At 37.5% G+C, this 20,331-nt stretch overlaps 1 protein-coding gene across 1 annotated transcript in view; it reads right to left on the bottom strand.

Moving 5' to 3' along the window:
• Positions 1-20,331, bottom strand: part of IL1RAPL2 (interleukin 1 receptor accessory protein like 2) — a 546,035-nt gene that overhangs the window by 475,600 nt on the left and 50,104 nt on the right. Inside the window, exon 4 of the mRNA XM_004285240.3 lies at positions 17,655-17,808. Within this exon, the coding sequence (XP_004285288.2) occupies positions 17,655-17,808 (154 nt within the window). The remainder of the gene's footprint in view (positions 1-17,654; positions 17,809-20,331) is intronic.

Raw genomic sequence — 20,331 nt, 5'->3', positions numbered from 1 at the left:
ATGGAATGTCTTATCAATATCAATTATATCTATCTGGTCTATTGTGTCATTTAAAGTTTCTGTTTCCTTATTTATTACCATTTTGGATGATGGTGTAAGTGAGGTGTTAAAGTCCCCCACTATTATTGTTTTACTGTCGATTTCCTCCTTTATAGCTGTTAGCAGTTGCCTTATATATTGAGGTGCTCCAATGTTGGCTGCATATATGTTTATAATTGTTATATCTTCTTCTTGGATTGATCCCTTGATCATTATGTAGTGTCCTTCCTTGCCTCTTGTAAACACTCTTTATTTTAAACTCTATTTTATCTGATATGAGTATTGCTACTCCAGCTTTCTTTTGATTTCCATTTGCATGGAATATCTTTTTCCATCCCCTCACTTTCAGTCTGTATGTGTCCCTAGGTCTGAAGTGGGTCTCTTGTAGACAGCCTATATATGGGTCTTGTTTCTGTATCCATTCAGCAAGCCTGTTTCTTTTGGTTGGAGCATTTAATCCATTCACATTTAAGTTAATTATAAATATGTATGTTCCTACGACCATTTTCTTAATTGTTTTGGGTTTGTTTTTGTAGGTCCTTTTCTTCTCTTGTGTTTCCCACTTAGAGAATTTTCTTTAGCATTTGTTGTAGAGCTGGTTTGGTGATGCTGAATTCTCTTAGCTTTTGCTTTTCTGTAAAGCTTTTGATTTCTCCATCAAATCTGAATGAGATCCTTGCCAGGTAGAGTAATCTTGGTTGTAGGTTCTTCCCTTTCATCATTTCAAAGGGATGTGCCACTCCCTTCTGGCTTGTAGAGTTTCTGCTGAGAAATCAGCTGTTAACCTTATGGGAGTTCCCTTGTATGTTATTTGTCATTTTTCCCTTGCTGCTTTCAATAATTTTTCTTTGCCTTTAATTTTTGCCAATTTGATTACTATGTGTCTCAGCGTGTTTCTCCTTGGGTTTATCCTGTATGGGACTCTCTATGCTTCCTGGACTTGGGTGGTATTTCCTTTCCCATGTTAGGGAATTTTTCAACTATAATCTCTTCAAATATTTTCTCGGGTCCTTTCTCTCTCTCTTCTCCTTCTGCGAACCTTATAATGTGAATGTTGTTGTGTTTAATGTTATCCCAGAGGTCTCTTAGGCTGTCTTCATTTATTTTCATCCTTTTTTCTTTATTCTGTTCTGCAGCAGTGAATTCCACCATTCTGTCTTCCAGGTTGCTTATCCGTTCTTCTGCTTCAGTTATTCTGCTCTTGATTCTTTCTAGTGTAGTTTTCATTTCAGTTATTGTATTGTTTATCTCTGTTTGTTCTTTAATTCTTCTAGGTCTTTGTTAAACATTTCTTGCATCTTCTGGATCTTTGCATCCATTCTTTTTCCGATGTCCTGGATCATCTTCACTATCATTATTCTGAATTCTTTTTCTGGAAGGTTGCCTATCTCCACTTCATTTAGTTGTTTTTCTTGGGTTTTATCTTGTTCCTTCATCTGGTACATAGCCCTCTGCCTTTTCATCTTGTCTCTCTTTCTGTGTATGTGGTTTTTGTTCCACAGGCTGCAGGATTGTAGTTCTTCTTGCTTGTACTCTCAAATATATTTTAAGCAAATAAAAAAATACAACTATACAGAAACAACAGCAAAATAAAGAATACACAGTTTTACTTCTAGGAATTTCTATCGCTTATTCAATAAATATTCTTTCATCTTTGAAACAAAGTTGTTTCAAGCACTGTGCTAAAGAGAGGAATGCAAAGGGGCAAGATTGATATAACTCCTGTCCTAATGGAACTTAACTTCTAGTTTAATGAGAGGGTTATTTTTCTAACACTTTTATTTATGAAGTCATATATTCTATAACTCAACTAAAGTACTATTTTTACTGAGTAAGTTATTTGCACTTTCTAACTTTTAATGTATTATTAGAAGCTGCTCTGTTCTATCCTGTGTCAAGGCTTTTCTGCTCTTGAGCTGATTCCATCTGCCAATATACTATATGTGAGGGCCGTTTCCTTCCTTTCAGCCTACTAAGTAGTGGTAGTAATAGTAGTAGCAGTGGTAGTACTAGTACTAGTAGTACTGGTCATAGGACCAGTAAATAATATTCATAATGACAATGGCAATGATAGAAATGGGTATCATTTACTCTGTTATCTCAAATTCTCTCAAGAACTCTGCAGGGTAAAAGTATACAAACAGATGTAGACATGCAGGCTTAGAGAAGTTCAATAACTTACCCAGGGTCATTTGGCAAGTTACTGTTAAAGAAAGAATTTGAAACCAAGTCTTTCTGACTTTAAATCTTGTGCTCTTTCCACTCACCATACTTTTTCTAGAGCAAGGGAGACTGCTGGGGTGATTTTCTCAGTTCTGCTTCCTGGTATCTCCCTGCTAATAGACTTTAATATTCATGACATAGTTCATGAGTTGATTTTGTAGTGCATATAATCCCTAAGGAGGGGAGAAGGTTTTGAGGATCAAAAAATCTTTGGAGTACAAAATTGACTTGTGAACCAACCAAAAAGGGATAAATATGGAGTTTGTAAGGGCTAGTTTGAAAATTGTCCTCTTTTAATGTACATTCTGAGAATTAGTGAAGAATATCAGTTAATAGCTTCTGGAAAATGTCAAAAATCCCACATACTTCCACAGTTTTGCTTGAATGACTTTTATAAACCAGATAAGCAGAACTCTCTGAAGTCTTTACATTAATCTGATTTAAATATTTCAATTATAATGAAGATATCAATTAAATTTGACATAAAAAAGCCTCTGAGGCAAGATTTAGGACTAAGTTAGAAAGGCACTGTGGAGCAGTAGAAAGTGGTAGAAAGCAGCATTGTATTAGGACAAATCCCAGCTTATCTACTCCCAAACTGTGTCTTTAGGGTACATAAATTAACCTCTCTGGATTCTGCTACCTCATGTAAAAACATGAGGGAATCAGATCATATTCTCATCGAAGTCTCTTCTAGCTCTTATCCCCTCCTGAAGCTATTTCTACTTCGCAGATGTTACTGGGTAAATCAAAAGCCTGTGTAGCTAAAATTCCAACTGAGTAAAAATCAATTGATCAATCAACTGAAAAAGAAGCCTCCAGGAATTGGAGAATATTTGATTGACAGGACAGTATAAATGTGTGCTCTCTCTTGCAGAAGCTCTAAGGAAATTATTTTGGCTATCTCTCCCGTATCTTTCTTCTTAGTCCTTCCCATCCCCAGACTTACATAGGCCAGCTGGTATGGTGTACCTGCATGCCCCCAACAACCAGTGCAGCAGCAATTACTTTAGTGCCTTTGCAGAGAAGAGACTCAGAAAAATCTTCCTAGAATTGAGTTAAAATGAGGAACTATAAGAAGGAAAGGTGTGCAAACCAGAAAGCACAAGGGAAGGCAAGCCCTCTGGGCTCTAAGAGGCACAGGCTAAGGAGCAGGGTTTATGCACAGTTGTGAGGGATTTTAGTTGGGAAACAGGTACCTAACATCCAAATGCTGGACCCTGCTTATCTGTGAGAAAAATCATAGCTCTTCCATTGTGCATATTCCCAAATATTCCAAGAATATGAGTTATTCTCCCTGGCACTCAAGGTCCTCCAGTAATCAAGTCTACTTTACCTATCTAAATTTACCTCCCAATGTTCTCTAGCACAGTCCCCTGGCTTCACCTTCTCATTCAACTTGAGGAGGTATGGATTATAAGCTTAGAAATTAGAGAGATTCGGGGCTTCTCTGGTGGTGCAGTGGTTAAGAATCTGCCTGCCAATGCAAGGGACACGGGTTCGAGGCCTGGCCTGGGAAGATCCCACATGCCGCTGAGCAACTAAGCCCGTGCATCAGAACTACTGAGCCTGAGCTCTAGAGCCTGCAAGTCACAACTACTGAGCCCACGTGCCACAACTACTGAAGCCTGCGTGCCTAGAGCCTGTGCTCCGCAACAGGAGAGGCCACGACAATGAGACGCCCGCACACTGCAACGAAGAGTAGCCCCCATTCACTGCAACTAAAGAATGTTTGTGCACAGCAACAAAGACCCAACACAGCCAAAAATAAATAAATAAATAAATAAATTTATTTTAAAAAAAAAGAAATTAGAGCGTGGCCTTCAAATTCCAACTTAGTCCCTTAATAGCCGTGTGACCTTGGGCAAGTTACTTAACCTCAGAGTTTTGATTTTCTTACCAGTAAAATAATAACACCTACTTCACAAGGCTTTTGTGAAGTTATCATTCAATGAGGTGATGAAAATTATCATAATAGCTATCATTTATTGTGAACCAACTACATACCAGGTTCTATGCTCCTCTCATTGTCCTGCACTTAGGGAATTATACTCCTGTTGGAAGTAAACATCAAATTAAGAATTCAGAACAAGGTATCCCAAAATTATAAAGGCAGCTGCTAGTCTAGGTAGGCAGTCACCTTCAGAATGGCCAGCAAGCTTAAGTGTCAATTTTATCTCAGTAAACCTGGGAGGGTGAAGAATGATCAGCCAGTGCTGAGTATCCCAACAGCAGGATGTGTGCATGCACCAGGAATCAAGGACCGGGCCCCGTGCAACAATCCAAATTAGCAGACTTTTATTCAAAATTGAGGAGATTTAGCAATAAGTTTGCACACCTCAGTATTTTCTTTATTTTAATTAGGGTGTAAAAGACTTAGGAAATCTGAAGAATTTGAAAGGAAATTTAGAATCATGTTTCCTAAAGTGTGGGATTGGAATAGGGAATGGACAGCTGTATACTTGCTGTGTGGCCTTGAGCAAGTCATGTAACTTCTTGAATCTGAGTTTCTTTATATAAAAATTGGGGCCCGTACTTTGAAGGGCTGGAGTAATGATTAGAAATAAATATTTGTAAAGTGATTTATACGGTACCTGAAATAGATTATAAATAGTGTCTGTAGTTATTATGGCAATAGTTATATTCCTCTAGCTCTGACGGATTCAAACGTCAGCTAAATACAGGATGTCATTCCCACATATCAGCAAAAATACAAGTACAGACAGCATGCCTGATATTTAGCAAGTTGATGAGGTTTGGAAAAATCATGATAAGTGGCTTTATTACACTGTCCTGATCCTGGAGAAAATATGTAACACAGGGCCTAGGAGCTGCAGTTTTCATTGATCTCCTATAGTAATCATCAGTTGCCACACACAATTTAGTATTTCATTGTATTCTACCTTATATACCATGCAGACTGCTCCCAAATTTATACCTCCATCCCAGACTTCTCCCTGAATGCAGGACTTACATATCCAACTGCCTATTCAACGTCTCCTCCAGGATGTCTAGTGGGTATCTCAAATAAAAATGGCCAAAACAGAACTCTTGGATCTTGCCACAAAATCTTGTCTCCCCCACTCTAATTCAGTTCAGTAAATACAACTAGTGTCTACTCTATTACTGAAACCAAAAACCTAGGAATCATCATGAGAAAGTCCAGTCATTTTTATCTCTATAATATCTCTTGAATCTGTCCACATTTTACTATCTCTATCACCACCACTCTAGTCCAAGCCATCATCATCTTTCTTTTGGATGCTGTAATGGCCTCTTAACCTGTCTCCCTGCCTCCTTCCATCTATTATCCATGAAGCATCCAGAGGAAGATTATTTTTACGTAAGTCAGAAGGAATGTGACATTGTTCTACTTAAAATCATCAAAAGGTGTCCTCCCACTCTAGGATAAAGACAAAACCCTAAAAGGCACTGTGTTATCTGGTCCTTGCCTACCTTTCCAATCTCATTTTGTCCCACTCCCCGTCACTACTCCCTGTGATCCAGCCACATCACTCTCTTTCTGTTCCCTAAGCATGCAGGGATCTTTGGCACCTCAAAGTCAACACATGCTATTCCCTCTGAAATATTTTTCTGATCATCTTTCACCTTGATGGCTTTTTCTTAACCTTCAGGGTCCAGCCTAAATGTTATTTTGCTTCAAGTAGACCTTCTCCAATGGTCCAATATAAAGTAACAGCCTACCTACTTCTCAGTTATTTACCTTTATATCACTTACTGCAATTATTAATTATATACTTATACATGTGTTTTTCGTTTTGTCTCTTATCTATTCCCACCCCACATTACACTACAAGCTCTATTAGGGCAGAACATGTCTCTTTTAGCTCACTTCTACTCTGCACAATGAATATTTGATGAAGGTTAAAAAAAATCAAATATATTCATTGTGGATCCAGGGTTGATAATCACTGTATTAGACACTAAATACTTGTTCACTTGTCCCAAAATGTCCCTTTCACCTTTCACCTCATATTGTAGACAGGACGTAAATTAAATAGCATTGTGAAGATAATTTTACTGGCACAAAAGATAAGGATATTGATATTAACAGATGTCCGTTTTAGAAGCAAGGTGGATTAGATGATTTAATTATAATGTTAAACACCTTTTATCAGAAAAAAAATTCAAGCCCAATTATTACTCATGCAACTTTTATGCCAAAGTTTATAGTGAAGCTATGATGCCCTGAATATCAAAATTGAGCAAACGACTCAGGGTATTGATCCAATATCTCTGAACATTATTATTACAGCCTTGCCATCTCATTTTCCCAGAGTACAGCTGAAGAGAATTATCAGAAATTACAGGTAGGGTCTGATGCAAAGAATTCAAAACACACAAAACATTAAAATTCACTCATCCAACAAATATATCAAATGATTACTATAAGCCAGAAACACAACCGGGTGTTTTTTCTAACCAGTCAGAGAGGATCAAGGCAATGTGCCCCAGAAATGAATCAACCTTCTCTGCCTGCAGACCCATGCCTAAGCATCTCATCACTTAGGCTTCTGCATCTGGTGCTTCCCAGTTATTTCTTAGGATCCCCACTGGAGAGTGGTGCCAAATCATGGGGAGATTTCTAGCTATATAAAGTTCTCCTGGCACCAAGAAATGATTTATGGACTTGAACTGATGAATTATTTTCCTATTTGACAGCCAAAGGAGGCCATTTCACTGCCTTTTATAAACCACCAGTGATGAATTATAATGCCATAAGGAATTGCTGGACAGGAAAAGGCCATTCTCCTTAACATGCCTGTTCTAGGGACTCATTTCCACCTCAGCTTTGTCTCTGCAGCCTTTGCTATTGGCTCACACATCATTAAAATGTCTTGCTGGCTGCAAAAGCTCATTTATACAGACAACATTTGCTCTGACCACCTTAATTGACAAATTATTCCACATGATTGCATCTCCTTGAATGAAATAGTTTTGCCTAAAATACAAACATATGTAGCCCTTTGCTTGAGTTTGTCATAGCCCCTAGTTAACTTCCTAATTTTTAAAATTCATCCCCTGTAAATGAAGCACCCTATTAAAAATATCAATTTGTTTTAGACAATTTATCAGACTGTTTTCTTGTGGTAAAATGGCTGTGAGATCATTTTTGCAAGTGTTCCAGTAATAATGATGATGATAATGATACTAATCATAATAATTAATATCATTGATTGAATACCTACTATTTCCCAGACACCATTATAAGTGTTTTTCATATATTTTCTTCACTCAGCACAGCTACTACACCTCCCCATTTTGCATGGAGAAAAAACTGAAATTCAGAAGAGTAAATTAAAGTTCTCAAAGTCACACAGCTACAAGGATTTGAATCAGATTTTTCTGGTTCTAAATCAGGACATAAGGGAGCAAATCAAGTTTTCAGAGTTTTCCAAGGGTCTTCTCTTAGAATCATACTCTTTGTTTTGCTAAGATTCCTGTGTGTGTGTGTGTATGTGTGTGTGCGCATCTGTATCTTAACCTTCTACATATAAGAAAATTTTTTATTGTCAAATCAGATCATAGTACTATGAGCAATACATTGTTCTATAAGCATTTACTAGTGGAAGGGGCTCAGGCTTTGAGAAAACAATAGCCACCTGAATCTTCATTCTAGCATCATTGTTCAGTTGTTGTAAAACACTGAGAGAAATTACCTAACATCTCCAAATTTCAACTTCAGCATCTGTAAAGAGGGGCTAAGGTGACAATACCACACAGGATCTTTTTGATACTTAAATGAAACCATATCTGTGAAAAACATTGAGCCAGCTCCTAGCTCCATAATTGTATTTTGTGTCTAAATGTCAAGATAAACCTTTGTATGGGGAACCAAGAATCTTGGAGAACATTAATCTAACTGGTGAGACAAAACCTAAACAAAGATGTCTAAGATAATTAATTATAAATTAGCATCAGTCAGTGTGGTGAAAACTTTTATAAAATTGCCAAGGGAATTTAGGAGAAATAAACAGGTGATTGTAAAATAAAGTTAATCAAAGTTAATCTGTGAAGACTTCCTGGAGGAAGTCCAGAAGTGCAAATATGTCCTGGCAAAGAAGAGTATGAAGGCATGAAGTAGGCAAACAAGCAGGAAGGTAAGGAGTTAATGGCATTTATGTAGTACTGTTATGTGCAAGAGCCATGCAGGTAGTCTGTGGCATGTTGCTTTAAAAGCAAGGTTTTAGAACAAAGGTGGGTTCAGATCCTAGCCCCACCACTTACTAGCCGTGTGACCATAGACAAGTAACTTAACCTGAGTCTCCATTTCTTCCCTTACAAAATAAAGACAATATTGGCAACCTTCCAATGTTGTTGTGAACTTTGACTGATTGTGAAGTACAGTTCCTGACCCAATAAATGGGCATTCTCTGAGCATCTACTCCACTGTGTTGGATCTAGTTCATGGCTAATCTCCCACCATACTAAGCTTCTAGTTTTCATCCTTTTACAAGGGTAGCTTGATAGAATATTCTCAGCCTTCTCAAACCAATGCTTTCAGGTTAGCAAAGAGCAAGGTAGCTGAGAGTCTCACAAATGAACATAATGGAACTAGGGAAATCTGTGCCCATGGATCTAAGGTGCCTATACACCTAGGATTCATAATGTAATTCCTTCCTAAGAACTCCTTCCCCCACCCCTAACTCAAGTCAGAAAAGTCAGTCAAGGAGTCAATGATCACCTCAGGTGCTGGAAGAGAGCCACTGGAGCGGAACTGGCCTAGACTGGGCACGTTTGCCACATCCTGCTGCTACGGTGCTCTAACTTGCTCACCCCCAGCCCTCCCAGCAAGCTGGTCTCCCGCACAGCTACTTGCGAAAGACTCCCACAGGAATGAATGTTCTCATAGTCCCTGACTTTGCAGAGGAACAAGAGTGTCTTTCTGCTGATGGGACAGTTTAATAGTGTTCGTTCATCTCCCTGTAGGGCATAGAAACACGACACAAAAATTTTCCTAGGACAGAGACTGGAAATCTCTTTGACCCTGGCTGTCACTAATAGGGTAAGAGATAGCACTGTGTCATAGGTTGAGGCAAAGGAGGGAAATAAGGGGGAGAAAGGAGAGACAAAATAAGAGTAGCAGAAGAGGAAGTGAAAAAAATCACTCTAGACTGACATTCAAGGCCCTCCTTCCCACTAATTCTAAGTAGGCTTTTTTTATTCCTCCTTGTCCCCCAAGGTCATGAGTAGAGCTGACCTTGTTTCTAGAGGAAGCAAACAGACACCTGTAGGGTATGAATTGTGACACTGTGGGAAAGGCCCCCCACAGGCACTGCAAAGCTGCCAGAAATTCCCACCATTAGTCATGCCTATGAGTTACAGAATTGAAATATCTATTAAATTGCAAATATGTTAGCTTAGAAGGGAAACATTTTGGCCAATATCAGTCATGAATTCTTTATCTCTTTGAGGTATTAGATTAGCCCCACCAGAAAGCAAGGATCTGGGGAGATGGGCTACAGAGAAGACATGACATTAGGACATTTAAAAGAACTAGAGAGGGACAAAGATGTCATTCAGGGTGGGCTGGGTAGGGTAGGAAAGGCCAGGGTGACCCAGGAAAAGAGGGAGGCCTAGGAGGAAAGACAAAGGAGCTGCTGCAAGCCGGTTTGGGTCATAAGATTTCTGTACCTGAAACTGTGCAAAAGAACAGTCAATTATGAAATGCACAGTCAGTCATGTGAAAGCTCCATTAATGTAGCCAAGAACTATTGACTGCTGAGGTCTTTCCTCATTAAGTCACAGAAAAGGTATAAATGAGATATATTCTCATACGATAATCGGGATACATTCAGATCATATCAACTGGCTGCTGAGAGGGAACAGGAAGGAGAGAGAACACACGCCAATGATTTGTCCCCCTTGGTGCTTCACATGGCACTGCTTCGATGCTGCTCTAAGGTGGCTGCTTTATCCCCAGAGCTCTTCATTTATCTGTAACATTTGAGACCAACTTGCTTCATCATCTAAATCGCTCTTCTCTGGAAGGTGATCAATTTGTCAATACCCCTCCTGTAGTATTACATCCATAAATTGTGCCCTTCACTCTCTGCTTGGATCGACCAGTCTGTTGGATGGTGTGATTAGGATAGCTTCTGAGTGCTGTTCTCAGTTTGTCTATTAACTGCTCTCCGGACCACTTTAAGATTTTTTTTCCCCACTTGCTGCTGGAGATGGAAATCATGGAGCAGAGTGTGCACCCACCACACAGCCAGTCGCTTGTTTAAAAGTGCTACTGAACCAAATTCTTTAAGGCAAAGGCCACAAATAGGCAGCCCTCAAACAGAATTTAGCCTGCAGGCATGTTTTATTTGGTCCACACAATGCTCAAGAAGCCAGGGATTTCCACATAAAAATTTAGACTTCTAGCATCTCTTCAAAAATTAGAGGGCCTAGCAGCACTGGATCCTTAATTTCATATAACAGCAATCAGCTAGGGCTGAGTTGGTACTGCAAGGACTCTCCAACTTGCTCCCCTCTGTGGCCTCACACACTCACTCAGGTATATGACCTGCCTGGCTTCTAGAAGCATTTTGAATATTGATTAGGGAATTACCCCTTCACTGGCCTAGCGTCAGCCATCAGCAGTAAATGCTTTTCCTTTTAAAGAAGGAATCGAATCAGAGCTATTTATTCTTAAAGCCAAAACAGTGGATTGGCAAATAAGCATTTTAAATAACAGGTTATTTCAGGGATCCTTAGCTCTGGAGACCTGAGCTCTGGAGTCACCATTTTTGGAGTCCTCTTTTGGGTTGCATCTCCTTTTTATCTGGCCCAGAACCCAGGATTAAGGGACTGTGGACAGAGTAACAGGGGGATAGGATAGGAAAGTATTGTGTTAGGAATCAGCAGATACGGGTTCTAGTCCTGGCTATGCCATTCACCAGTTCCCAGCCCAGGGCAAATGGTTTAAACACTGAGCCATAATTTACCCTGCTGAAAAATACAAAATACAAATAATGATAGCAACAACAACAACAATCTTTGCCAACTCCATAAAGTTCTGTGAGAAACAGAATGAGATCTCAGAAGTGAAAGTGCTTTGAAATTATAAAGTTCTCTACAAATACCAAGCTGTCTTATTTGTGCCCAACTGAAGCACTCATCAATGAAATAAGAACCCAACCAATCCAAGCTACACATAATGTCTGAGTACTTACTATATGCTCAGCACTTGGGGAGATGCAAAAGAATTGGTCAACAAAACCCTGTCCTTAAGGAGCTTATAGGCTAGTTGAGAAAATAAGATAAACAATGGAAAACAAGATTATAATTGTAACATAAAGATAATGCCTGCTAAGTATATTACTGAAACTGTTAGAGATACAGTCATCAGTAGGATGCCAGTAGACCCAGGTATTCACTTGACTACTCAATTAGCTTTTTTTTTTTTTTTTTTTTTTTTTTTTTTTACAGTTTATTCTGTGGAAACAGCATCTTCAGATACTCTCAACCAGGGGAAGAGTGTTACGTGGTCATACAGTTTAGGAAATGTTCTAAACTATGGCCCATCTTCCTTTTAGAAAATTATAATATATATTAGAATATTATATACACTAAGATGCCCTGAAATGCCTTGCAAGAAGGAAAGCTATATAACTTTGACCTAGCAGATAAACACATTGCCACAGAACTTCTCACCATTCTCTCTTCCTTTCCTTTTTCTCTCCCCAAAGTAACTATTAACATCTCTTAGAATTGGAGCTCCATAGAACACAGTTGGGGAAACACTATTTGTCCTAATGAACATATTTTAAATTTTCACAGCTTCCAAAGGGAATAAATTCTGTCTCTACCTGTCTCCTTCAAGAACCACATTAGAAACTTAGATCCTATGCTCCTGGTTGCACAGAGTAGACATTGATTTTTGTGATGATTGGTCTTTACCAATTGAATCAATGTTGTTTAACTAGACTGTTCTCTATTTCTTCACTTCTACTAATTTGAAATCATTGCCATAACTGCAATGAACCTTACTGGAATTGATTTTTTTTTCTCAATACGGATTTTCTATTAATAGGGCCACATGGCATCAAAACATGCAGCCTGGCAAATTCTATCTTCTGTACGTTCTTGCTTTTCCTGGAACCATGTTGCTCCTTGTTTCTCTCCTGGCACTGTCCTAAGCTCAGATTTAATTATGTGTCCCATTACTACTAATCTCATCTAAGGTGCTAACTGAGAGCTAAGGACTAGGCTCCAAAATGTCAAGTGTATTCTTTTTAGGGTTATCTAAATTCCAGCAGGGACTTCAAATTGAAGACCAAATAGTTAATGTCTAAAAAGGTCATTATAGTGGGATGATGTACACTGTGATCAATATTTTGGCATCTTTTTCAATGTATATAATATGGGTGAAATTGTATGGTTTGTGCTTGGTGATGGTTGAAAAGTTATAGTTGAGAGTCAGAAAGACCTAGATTCATATTTGTGCTTGGCCAATTACAAAGTATGTGACCTTGGGACATAGCCTCTTTAAGTTTTAGCTTCTTATTCTATAAAATGAGGACAATAATAGTAACCACTCTCATATGGTTGTTGTGAGGAATAGATGAGAAAATGAATGAAATACACTAAGCACAATGTCTCCTTCACAGTAAGCTGTCAATAGACATTAGCTCTCAGGGTGCCCCTATTATGATAACTTAGATGTTGGCTTAGAGATCACTTCTCCTGATGCATTATTATCACTCAGTCAGAATCTCCACTTCTTTTTATTCCCCCATCTCTCCACCATATCTCTAAATTCCACTGTTTTTCCTAAACCCACTCTCACCCCAGTGTCTCAGGATTAACTGTAGAGGCATGAAAGAACAAAGAGCCAGGGCCAGGAAAAGCCCATTTTCAAATCTGATGGGAAATTGCTTCCTCTGTGTGTAAACAGATGCCATTCTCCACACCAAAGGAAGGTTACCCTAACAAGCTATGCAGTCTAAGTGACACCTTCAACAATGCACTACAGTTGGTTTTAGCTTTGCAAAGTGAAATTAAAAGCACTTACTGAAGCCATGCATTTGAACATCTTCACCAAAGACTGATTCCAGCTTCCAGTTTGCAATTTAATCAAACCTTGCATGACCAGATTGATTTTCTGCTATTATAGTAATCCAGCAGCAAATCTTTGCAACCTATCCATAGAATAAATCTCTCTTTCTAGCCATGACATTAAGACACCAATGGGTTAAGAAGTCTCTCATCCCTAATAAGTGAAGAGTCTCAAGTCAGGAGCCCTAGAACTATCTAAGATAATCAGGAGTAGGGGTATTATTTGCATATTCACCAGAGAACAGATTAGTGTTTTTTTTCCTAAATAGTCAATATGCTTTTCTGAAAAGGCATAAAATCATGTATTTATGAATGATTTGTTAGGTGAAGGGTGAATTATCTTCTAAATAGAGTTAATTAGTATTGGCTTCCTGCTTGGGTTCATTTTTGGGAGCCCCTATAATTTATGTCTGTCATTGACCTTCTCAAGGTAGACGTTCTCCTCTATTATAATAGGAGACCCTATTCCATTATCTTATCCACTCTCTCCCACTCCTCTTCTCCTTCTTCTATTATCACCTGTTCTACATTCTCATGTAGTCAACCTTCCCTTCTTTCCTTATCACTTTGACTAGGCTTCTGCACAAAATTCAATGTGAGAATAAAGGAAAAAATATCTTTAAAATAGCAAATATCCACCTGAAAAATGCTGTGGGAAATACAACTGTTAGTTGTTGGTATCTTTGGCAAATGACCTAAATACCCTGTTGTACATGTCTATATGTTGTTAAACCACTCCCTATTTATCTGCAGCCTCTAAAAGTATAAAAAAGAAATGTCTACAATAACAGTACACAGGTCTTCTATGATTTAAATATTACAATGATTCCAGAAAAGTTGCATATAAATCAAATCCTACTTAAATGCAGCTGGCTATTTAAAGAAATCTCATGACAAATTCTTTTATATTGAAAAAATAATTTCATAAAGCCAAAGATTACCTTCTATTTAATCAGTTTTGAATAACTAGATCTTTTTACAACCGGTATATTTAAAGCAAGTAGTACCTATACACTTTAAGAGAGCACTTGTTTCACTGAAGAAATATTTCTGATTTATAAATTTAAAAGAACAGTGAGAAAATAATCTTTTAAAATTTTGATAATCTTTTTAAACTTGCATACTTGCAATACACAATCTTAAAAACCTCTACCTACATGATTTTGTAATTAACCAACTCTATGATTTTTGTATTAATATTCCTAGCCCATGCCTGCATATCGCTAAACTCAAAACAAGTATAAGTGGGTTACTCTTTAAATAATCCCAGCCTTATATTTTGAAATATAAGAGGACAATCTGTTAATTGCTCGTTTTTTTAACATCTTTATTAGAGTATAACTGTACAATGGTGTGTTAGTTTCTGCTTTATAACAAAGTGAATCAGTTATACATATACATATGTCCCCATATCTCTTCCCTCTTGCATCTCCCTCCCTCCCACCCTCCCTATCCCGCCCCTCTACGTGGTCACAAAGCACCGAGCTGATCTCCCTGTGCTATGCGGCTGCTTCCCACTAGCTATCTATTTTACGTTGGGTAGTGTATATATGTCCATGCCACTCTCTCACATTGTTCCAGCTTACCCTTCCCCCTCCCCGTATCCTCAAGTCCATTCTCTAGTAAGTCTCATCTTTATTCCCATCTTGCCCCTAGGTTCCTCATGACCATTTTTTTATTAGATTCCTTATACATGTGTTAGCATACAGTATTTGTTTTTCTCTTTCTGACTTACTTCACTCTGTATAACAGTCTCTAGGTCCATCCACCTCACTACAAATAACTCAGTTTTTTTCCTTTTTATGGCTGAGTAATTGCTCTTTAAACAAGGAAACAAGGAATAATATAGCTTAGACAATATTGCAAATAAAATAAATCTTCACAGAGCAACCTCTTGAACTTCCATACTGAGAAGACATTTTGTCTCTACATCAAGTATAACATTTGAACTCTGTGAATAAATAAACTTGATATATACTTACATGAACAATGACTCAAGGATAAGTTTGAATTATTTTTTTCTAGTATGTAATATATACTCAGTATATTTTTATTTAAATACCAAATGAATAAATTACTGTTTCAGTGGCTGAGGTTTTATCCTCACCCTCCCTTGACAGATTTCCCTTAGTGATCAAAACTCTGTATTTTCATGACAGCTGTTAGGAGCTTAGGTGAAACAATTTGGGACCTATGAAAATTAGTTTTGGTGTGTGTGTGTCTGTGTGTGTATGTGTGAACTAACATGCTCACAAGGGAATCATACCTGTGACTGACTTCTTTGGCACCATTTTCTCAGCTAGTATTTCTCAAAGCATGATCCTTGAAAGGCATGCAAGAGATGCCCCAGGACAAAAAGATAAATTCCCTGTCTTACTGATGTACTAAATTAGAATTTGGAGGAGAGAGATGGGAATCTATATTTAAGGAGCCTTATCTTTACCATACCTGGGTTCTTCCATGTGATTCTGATGCACATTAAAGTCTGAGAAACTCTGAGAGGTAGAGTTCAGGTGAAATTTTAAATCCCCAGTTCAACTTTTCTTAAAGTTTAGGGCAAGTGAATTAATGCCTTATAAGACACCCAAAATAAGCTCCAGAATCTAAAAACAAACTAAAGAAACAAATGTGTTGTCACCATAACCCAACAGATGGAAGCATAAAAGAGGTTTGATATTTACCTTATTCTGGTCCAACTTAAAATATAAGCTAAACACTATAATGTTACAAACTTTACTAAATGACCTCCAAATGGAAGTGTTCTGAAAACATCAGATAAGGATTGTGTGACTGTGGTCAAAGTGATGATTCTGCAAGGATTTGTGCATGGTCAGGCCACTTATGAATGATGTATAACTGCCTATGATTGACTCTTCTGCTTGAATGAGGCAGGAAGTCTAGTTCATACTAAGGGAATCAGAAATTAAACAAAAGCAGATCTTTACTATTTGGATTGGCCAAATACGGTAGTTATTTTGAAAGCTCATGGAGAAGCAACGTGCAATTCTAATCAAAATAATAATTCAAACCTTCACAGAAGGTACTTTACAATTTCAGACTAAGAAGTAGAACTGTCATGTATCAGAATAGAGAATGAACTAAAGTATATATATTAATTTTTAATTAATTTTAAAGTATATATATATTGATTTTTATTTTTACTCCTTTTGTTAACATTTAGAATTTAGAAAAAGATGAAAAAAGAAACTAGTTGGCTCTCAGGGATCAAAAACTAAATCAAATATATGTTATACAAATGAACTTATTAAGCAAGTATCATTATTAGTAGACTGATTTTAACACTACCCCATAAAGGTCAGCTAGCCATAAACAAAAACAATATAGAAGAAAATCTATATTCCTAACATTAATGAGAGTATGTTGTAACTAAACAACTAGTTGATGTCAACATTAGATGGTTAAACAGGTAATGCTCAAGCTAATAAGTGCAATAAATATTACACTTGTCTGGATAATGTCGAATTTTACCATGGCTCAGATTTCACCCACAATACAAAAATGTGTGTGTGTACTTATACACACACACATACATCTAAAACATATATAAGAAGAATAGAATTAGTCAATATTTGCTCAGGCACAATAGTAGGTGGACCTTTTGTCACACTGTTTCTTAAGGTCCATCACACCCATTGTCAGGGATAATCTTTATGTCATTAGGGTCTGTCCTATTTTGCTGAAAATTACTTAATAACATTCTCCACCAGGTAAGAATATTCTGAGTCTCTCTCTTCCATTGTGAGTAGAATTACTAATTTACAATTTGCTTGTACTTCTGATGTAAAACACACATGTGCATGCTATTCATTTGGAGTTGCTCCATTTAAGAATCACTAGAACCTCACAATAACATCACTCATTTATGAGAAATTCTATATAAATGATATTTTGGATGCAGTCCAAGAAGATTTCATTACAAAAGCCCAACAGAACCTCATTCTGAGGCAGCCTTCACCTGCAAGAAGACTCCACATATGGGGTAAGTCAACATTCTAAAGTGGTTCCAGCATATTTCTTCTGAGACGCTTAGTAACAATCAATGATACCCTGAAGGGTTAAGAACCTTTCATAAAAGCAGAGAACAGATATGCAGTAACTGGTACCATGTTCCCTAAATTAATTGTCCATATTCCACATATAGCTTATCAGTATAACTTATTAATAGTGAGTTTCACAACTATTTTATTTGTAGCTAATTATAAATTCACAGCTAGTTTACCCTTTGTTTGAAAACTTTTTCTTCCTGTACCAAATTATACTTAAAATCTCATTTGCCATGATTTGGTTAAACCAATGCTTACCTGTAACTTTCAATTCAGTTGTTCTTCTTACAAGTTTTCCTTCATACTTAAGCTCACAAGTGTAATTTCCCCCATCTTCTTCTTGAACTTCCTGGATTAGAAGGGCATTTCCTTTCTGTATTATGATGCTTCTCCACATTTTTGGCTTGCATTCCTGCAGAGAAAGTATTTTCAAGTAAGCAAAAAATAAAAATTCACATCACTAAGTCTTAGTACTGGCAAGTTAGTACTTTCACTTTTTTGTACTCTTCTCTTTAGTTTTCAAAATATGTAGCTAAAGAGTTACGTCAATGACCAGAAAACATCACAAATGCATCTTATTGTATCCAATTGAAACATCACAACTACCACCCTAAGAACCACTTTAAAGGCCTGATCCCAAGAGCAGAATGTCCTTAGAGACATTCTGCAAAAACAGAAAAGCATACAAGATCCCCAAACTCAAAAGAGGTAGAGCAGTCACTGAGTAGCATTTTAATGCCCTGGTTCTTTCTATATGACAGGAATATGTCCTAAGAGTTCTAAGAGGATAGTGTTCACTTAGCAACATAATATAAACAAGGGAGCCTTAGGCATTATTTAAAAATTCTAATTGGCTTTTACACTGGCAATGGTTTAATTATTTTTTATAGTAAAAACTAATAATAATATTCAAGAGTCTCTCTCCCCATAGTCAAGAGATCTATTGTGAGGAGGTTGAGAGGGGAAGGGGATCAAGAAAATGAGGCTTGAGGAATTCTCTAGAAACATAGCTAGGTAAAATGAGGACACACTTTGTTGTAATAAGGTAATGGGGAAATGATCCACTTATTTTCTGAGTTCAGTGATCTGTGACCAGATAATAAGATTTGGGTTTTGAGGTCAATTCTTTTACTCATCTGGTAAGAATGTGTTGCTACTGGAATTGGACTTTACTAGAAAGGAATGATTCATTTCCGTTGACTGACAGAGATACAACAATAGCAGAGTATGTAAGAATATTCAGCCAAGTGGCTTTGTCTTTTGGGAATTTTCTCAGACTACTTTTTACATATTGCTCCAGTTTGTCTACCACTTATCTCAAATGTTCAACGAAAGTGGTGGCCAAAAGCTGTGCAAATATCAGTGAAGCTGTGGGGGATAGGTGTGAGGGGGTACTGAAGTATTTTATCATTTAAATTCTGGATCTGTCAGTTAAGGAATTAAAAAATTGATCATGAGGCAGATGACATGAATAATAGTTGAGGACAGTTTCCATATTCCCCATGGTATATACAACATCTATTCTACCTCTCCTTCTCCCCACCCTTACTCCCATCCTCTGCAGACACATCCTAAATATTCATGTAAAAGTAAAATCAGTGCTGACTCTCAATCCCCAGCTCTGCATGCTTGAGTGTGTGCATGTGTGTGTGCGCACATGTCGTAAAATGATTTGGAAGTGTGAGTACCCATTTATTAGATTTTACTGTAACAAAATTTCTTCTGTTATGATAACAGAAGTGAAAACAAAACACAAAAACTGACACTTAAGTTCACAGGTATAATATTTAAGAGATACACTTGCTTTATGTCCAATACAACTACCCACACACATTGTCAGAGAGTAAATAAAAGTAATACTGTCTAGGGCATCTAGATATAAAGCTGCTTCACTCCCTAGGGTCTTTCCAAAGAACACTTAAGGGTCTGTCTGAAATTCTATTACATACCATGTCTGGCAAGGTTTATCACCTATATGAGATTTGCTTCTGAGTTAAACCTTGGGATATAAGGTTTCTGGGAAAATGAAAAAGAAAGACTGAACAGAAAGAAAAAAAATAGCCCAGCTGCCACTATCGTCATACAATAATAATCCACAATTATTTTCGCATTGCTTCCAACTCTGATAGCCTCAGATTTCTAAAGAATCATTCTGAAGGTCATTAAACAAAAATATGGTCCCTCTGGGCATTTTGAGAGGAAAGGAAAATGAAAACTGAGCTGCTTCACTTTCACATAGCAGTGGTGGGGGCAGGCAAATGAGCCCACACACTCACTTCATTCAAAGACAAATGGCATTGTTTTCTAATGTCATTTTTTGGGGGAAAGTCCATATGCAATTAGCTCTGACCATTTTCATCTTCTCTGCACACTGCTTTGTTTTTTTTCCCCAGGAAGTAAAATCTAAAGAGTGTACAGGAATTATAAAATAACTCCTGATGAGGAACAGCCTGGAATCTTCACATGTTCTTTGGGATAGATACAGATAGTCCCAAGTGCTTTTCAAGTTGTCATCTAGCCTTATAAAGGATTCCTTGTACCCAACAGAGTTTTTGTTTTTAACTGTGTTATAGGAAAATGTTATCTTCAGGTCACCTCCATCCTTCTGGAACAATGTAGTATAGATGAAAAGGCAAACTGGCTTCAGAGCAAGACAGCTCTAGGTCAAAATCTGGGGTTCACCCAAGTTCTGTGATCTTGGGAAAATTTGCCTAACTTCTTTAGGTCTCAGTTTTTTACTCTGCATGTGGGGATACTATACACTACCATATGAACAACCAGAATCCAGAGGCTTGCAGAGTTTATTCATTACACTCTTGTTGGGCAGCACTATATTTAGTGGTCATCCAACACAGAGAATGCTTTTCATCCCTAAACTTTCACAATCCTGGATTATATCTCCTCCAAACATCTGGCTCTACTTGGTGAAACTTGG

The sequence above is a fragment of the Orcinus orca genome, chromosome X (assembly GCF_937001465.1).
Source record: "Orcinus orca chromosome X, mOrcOrc1.1, whole genome shotgun sequence".
Lineage (NCBI taxonomy): Eukaryota > Metazoa > Chordata > Mammalia > Artiodactyla > Delphinidae > Orcinus > Orcinus orca.
Note: the sequence above shows the minus strand (reverse complement) of the source record. Positions and strands in the feature narration are given on the sequence as shown.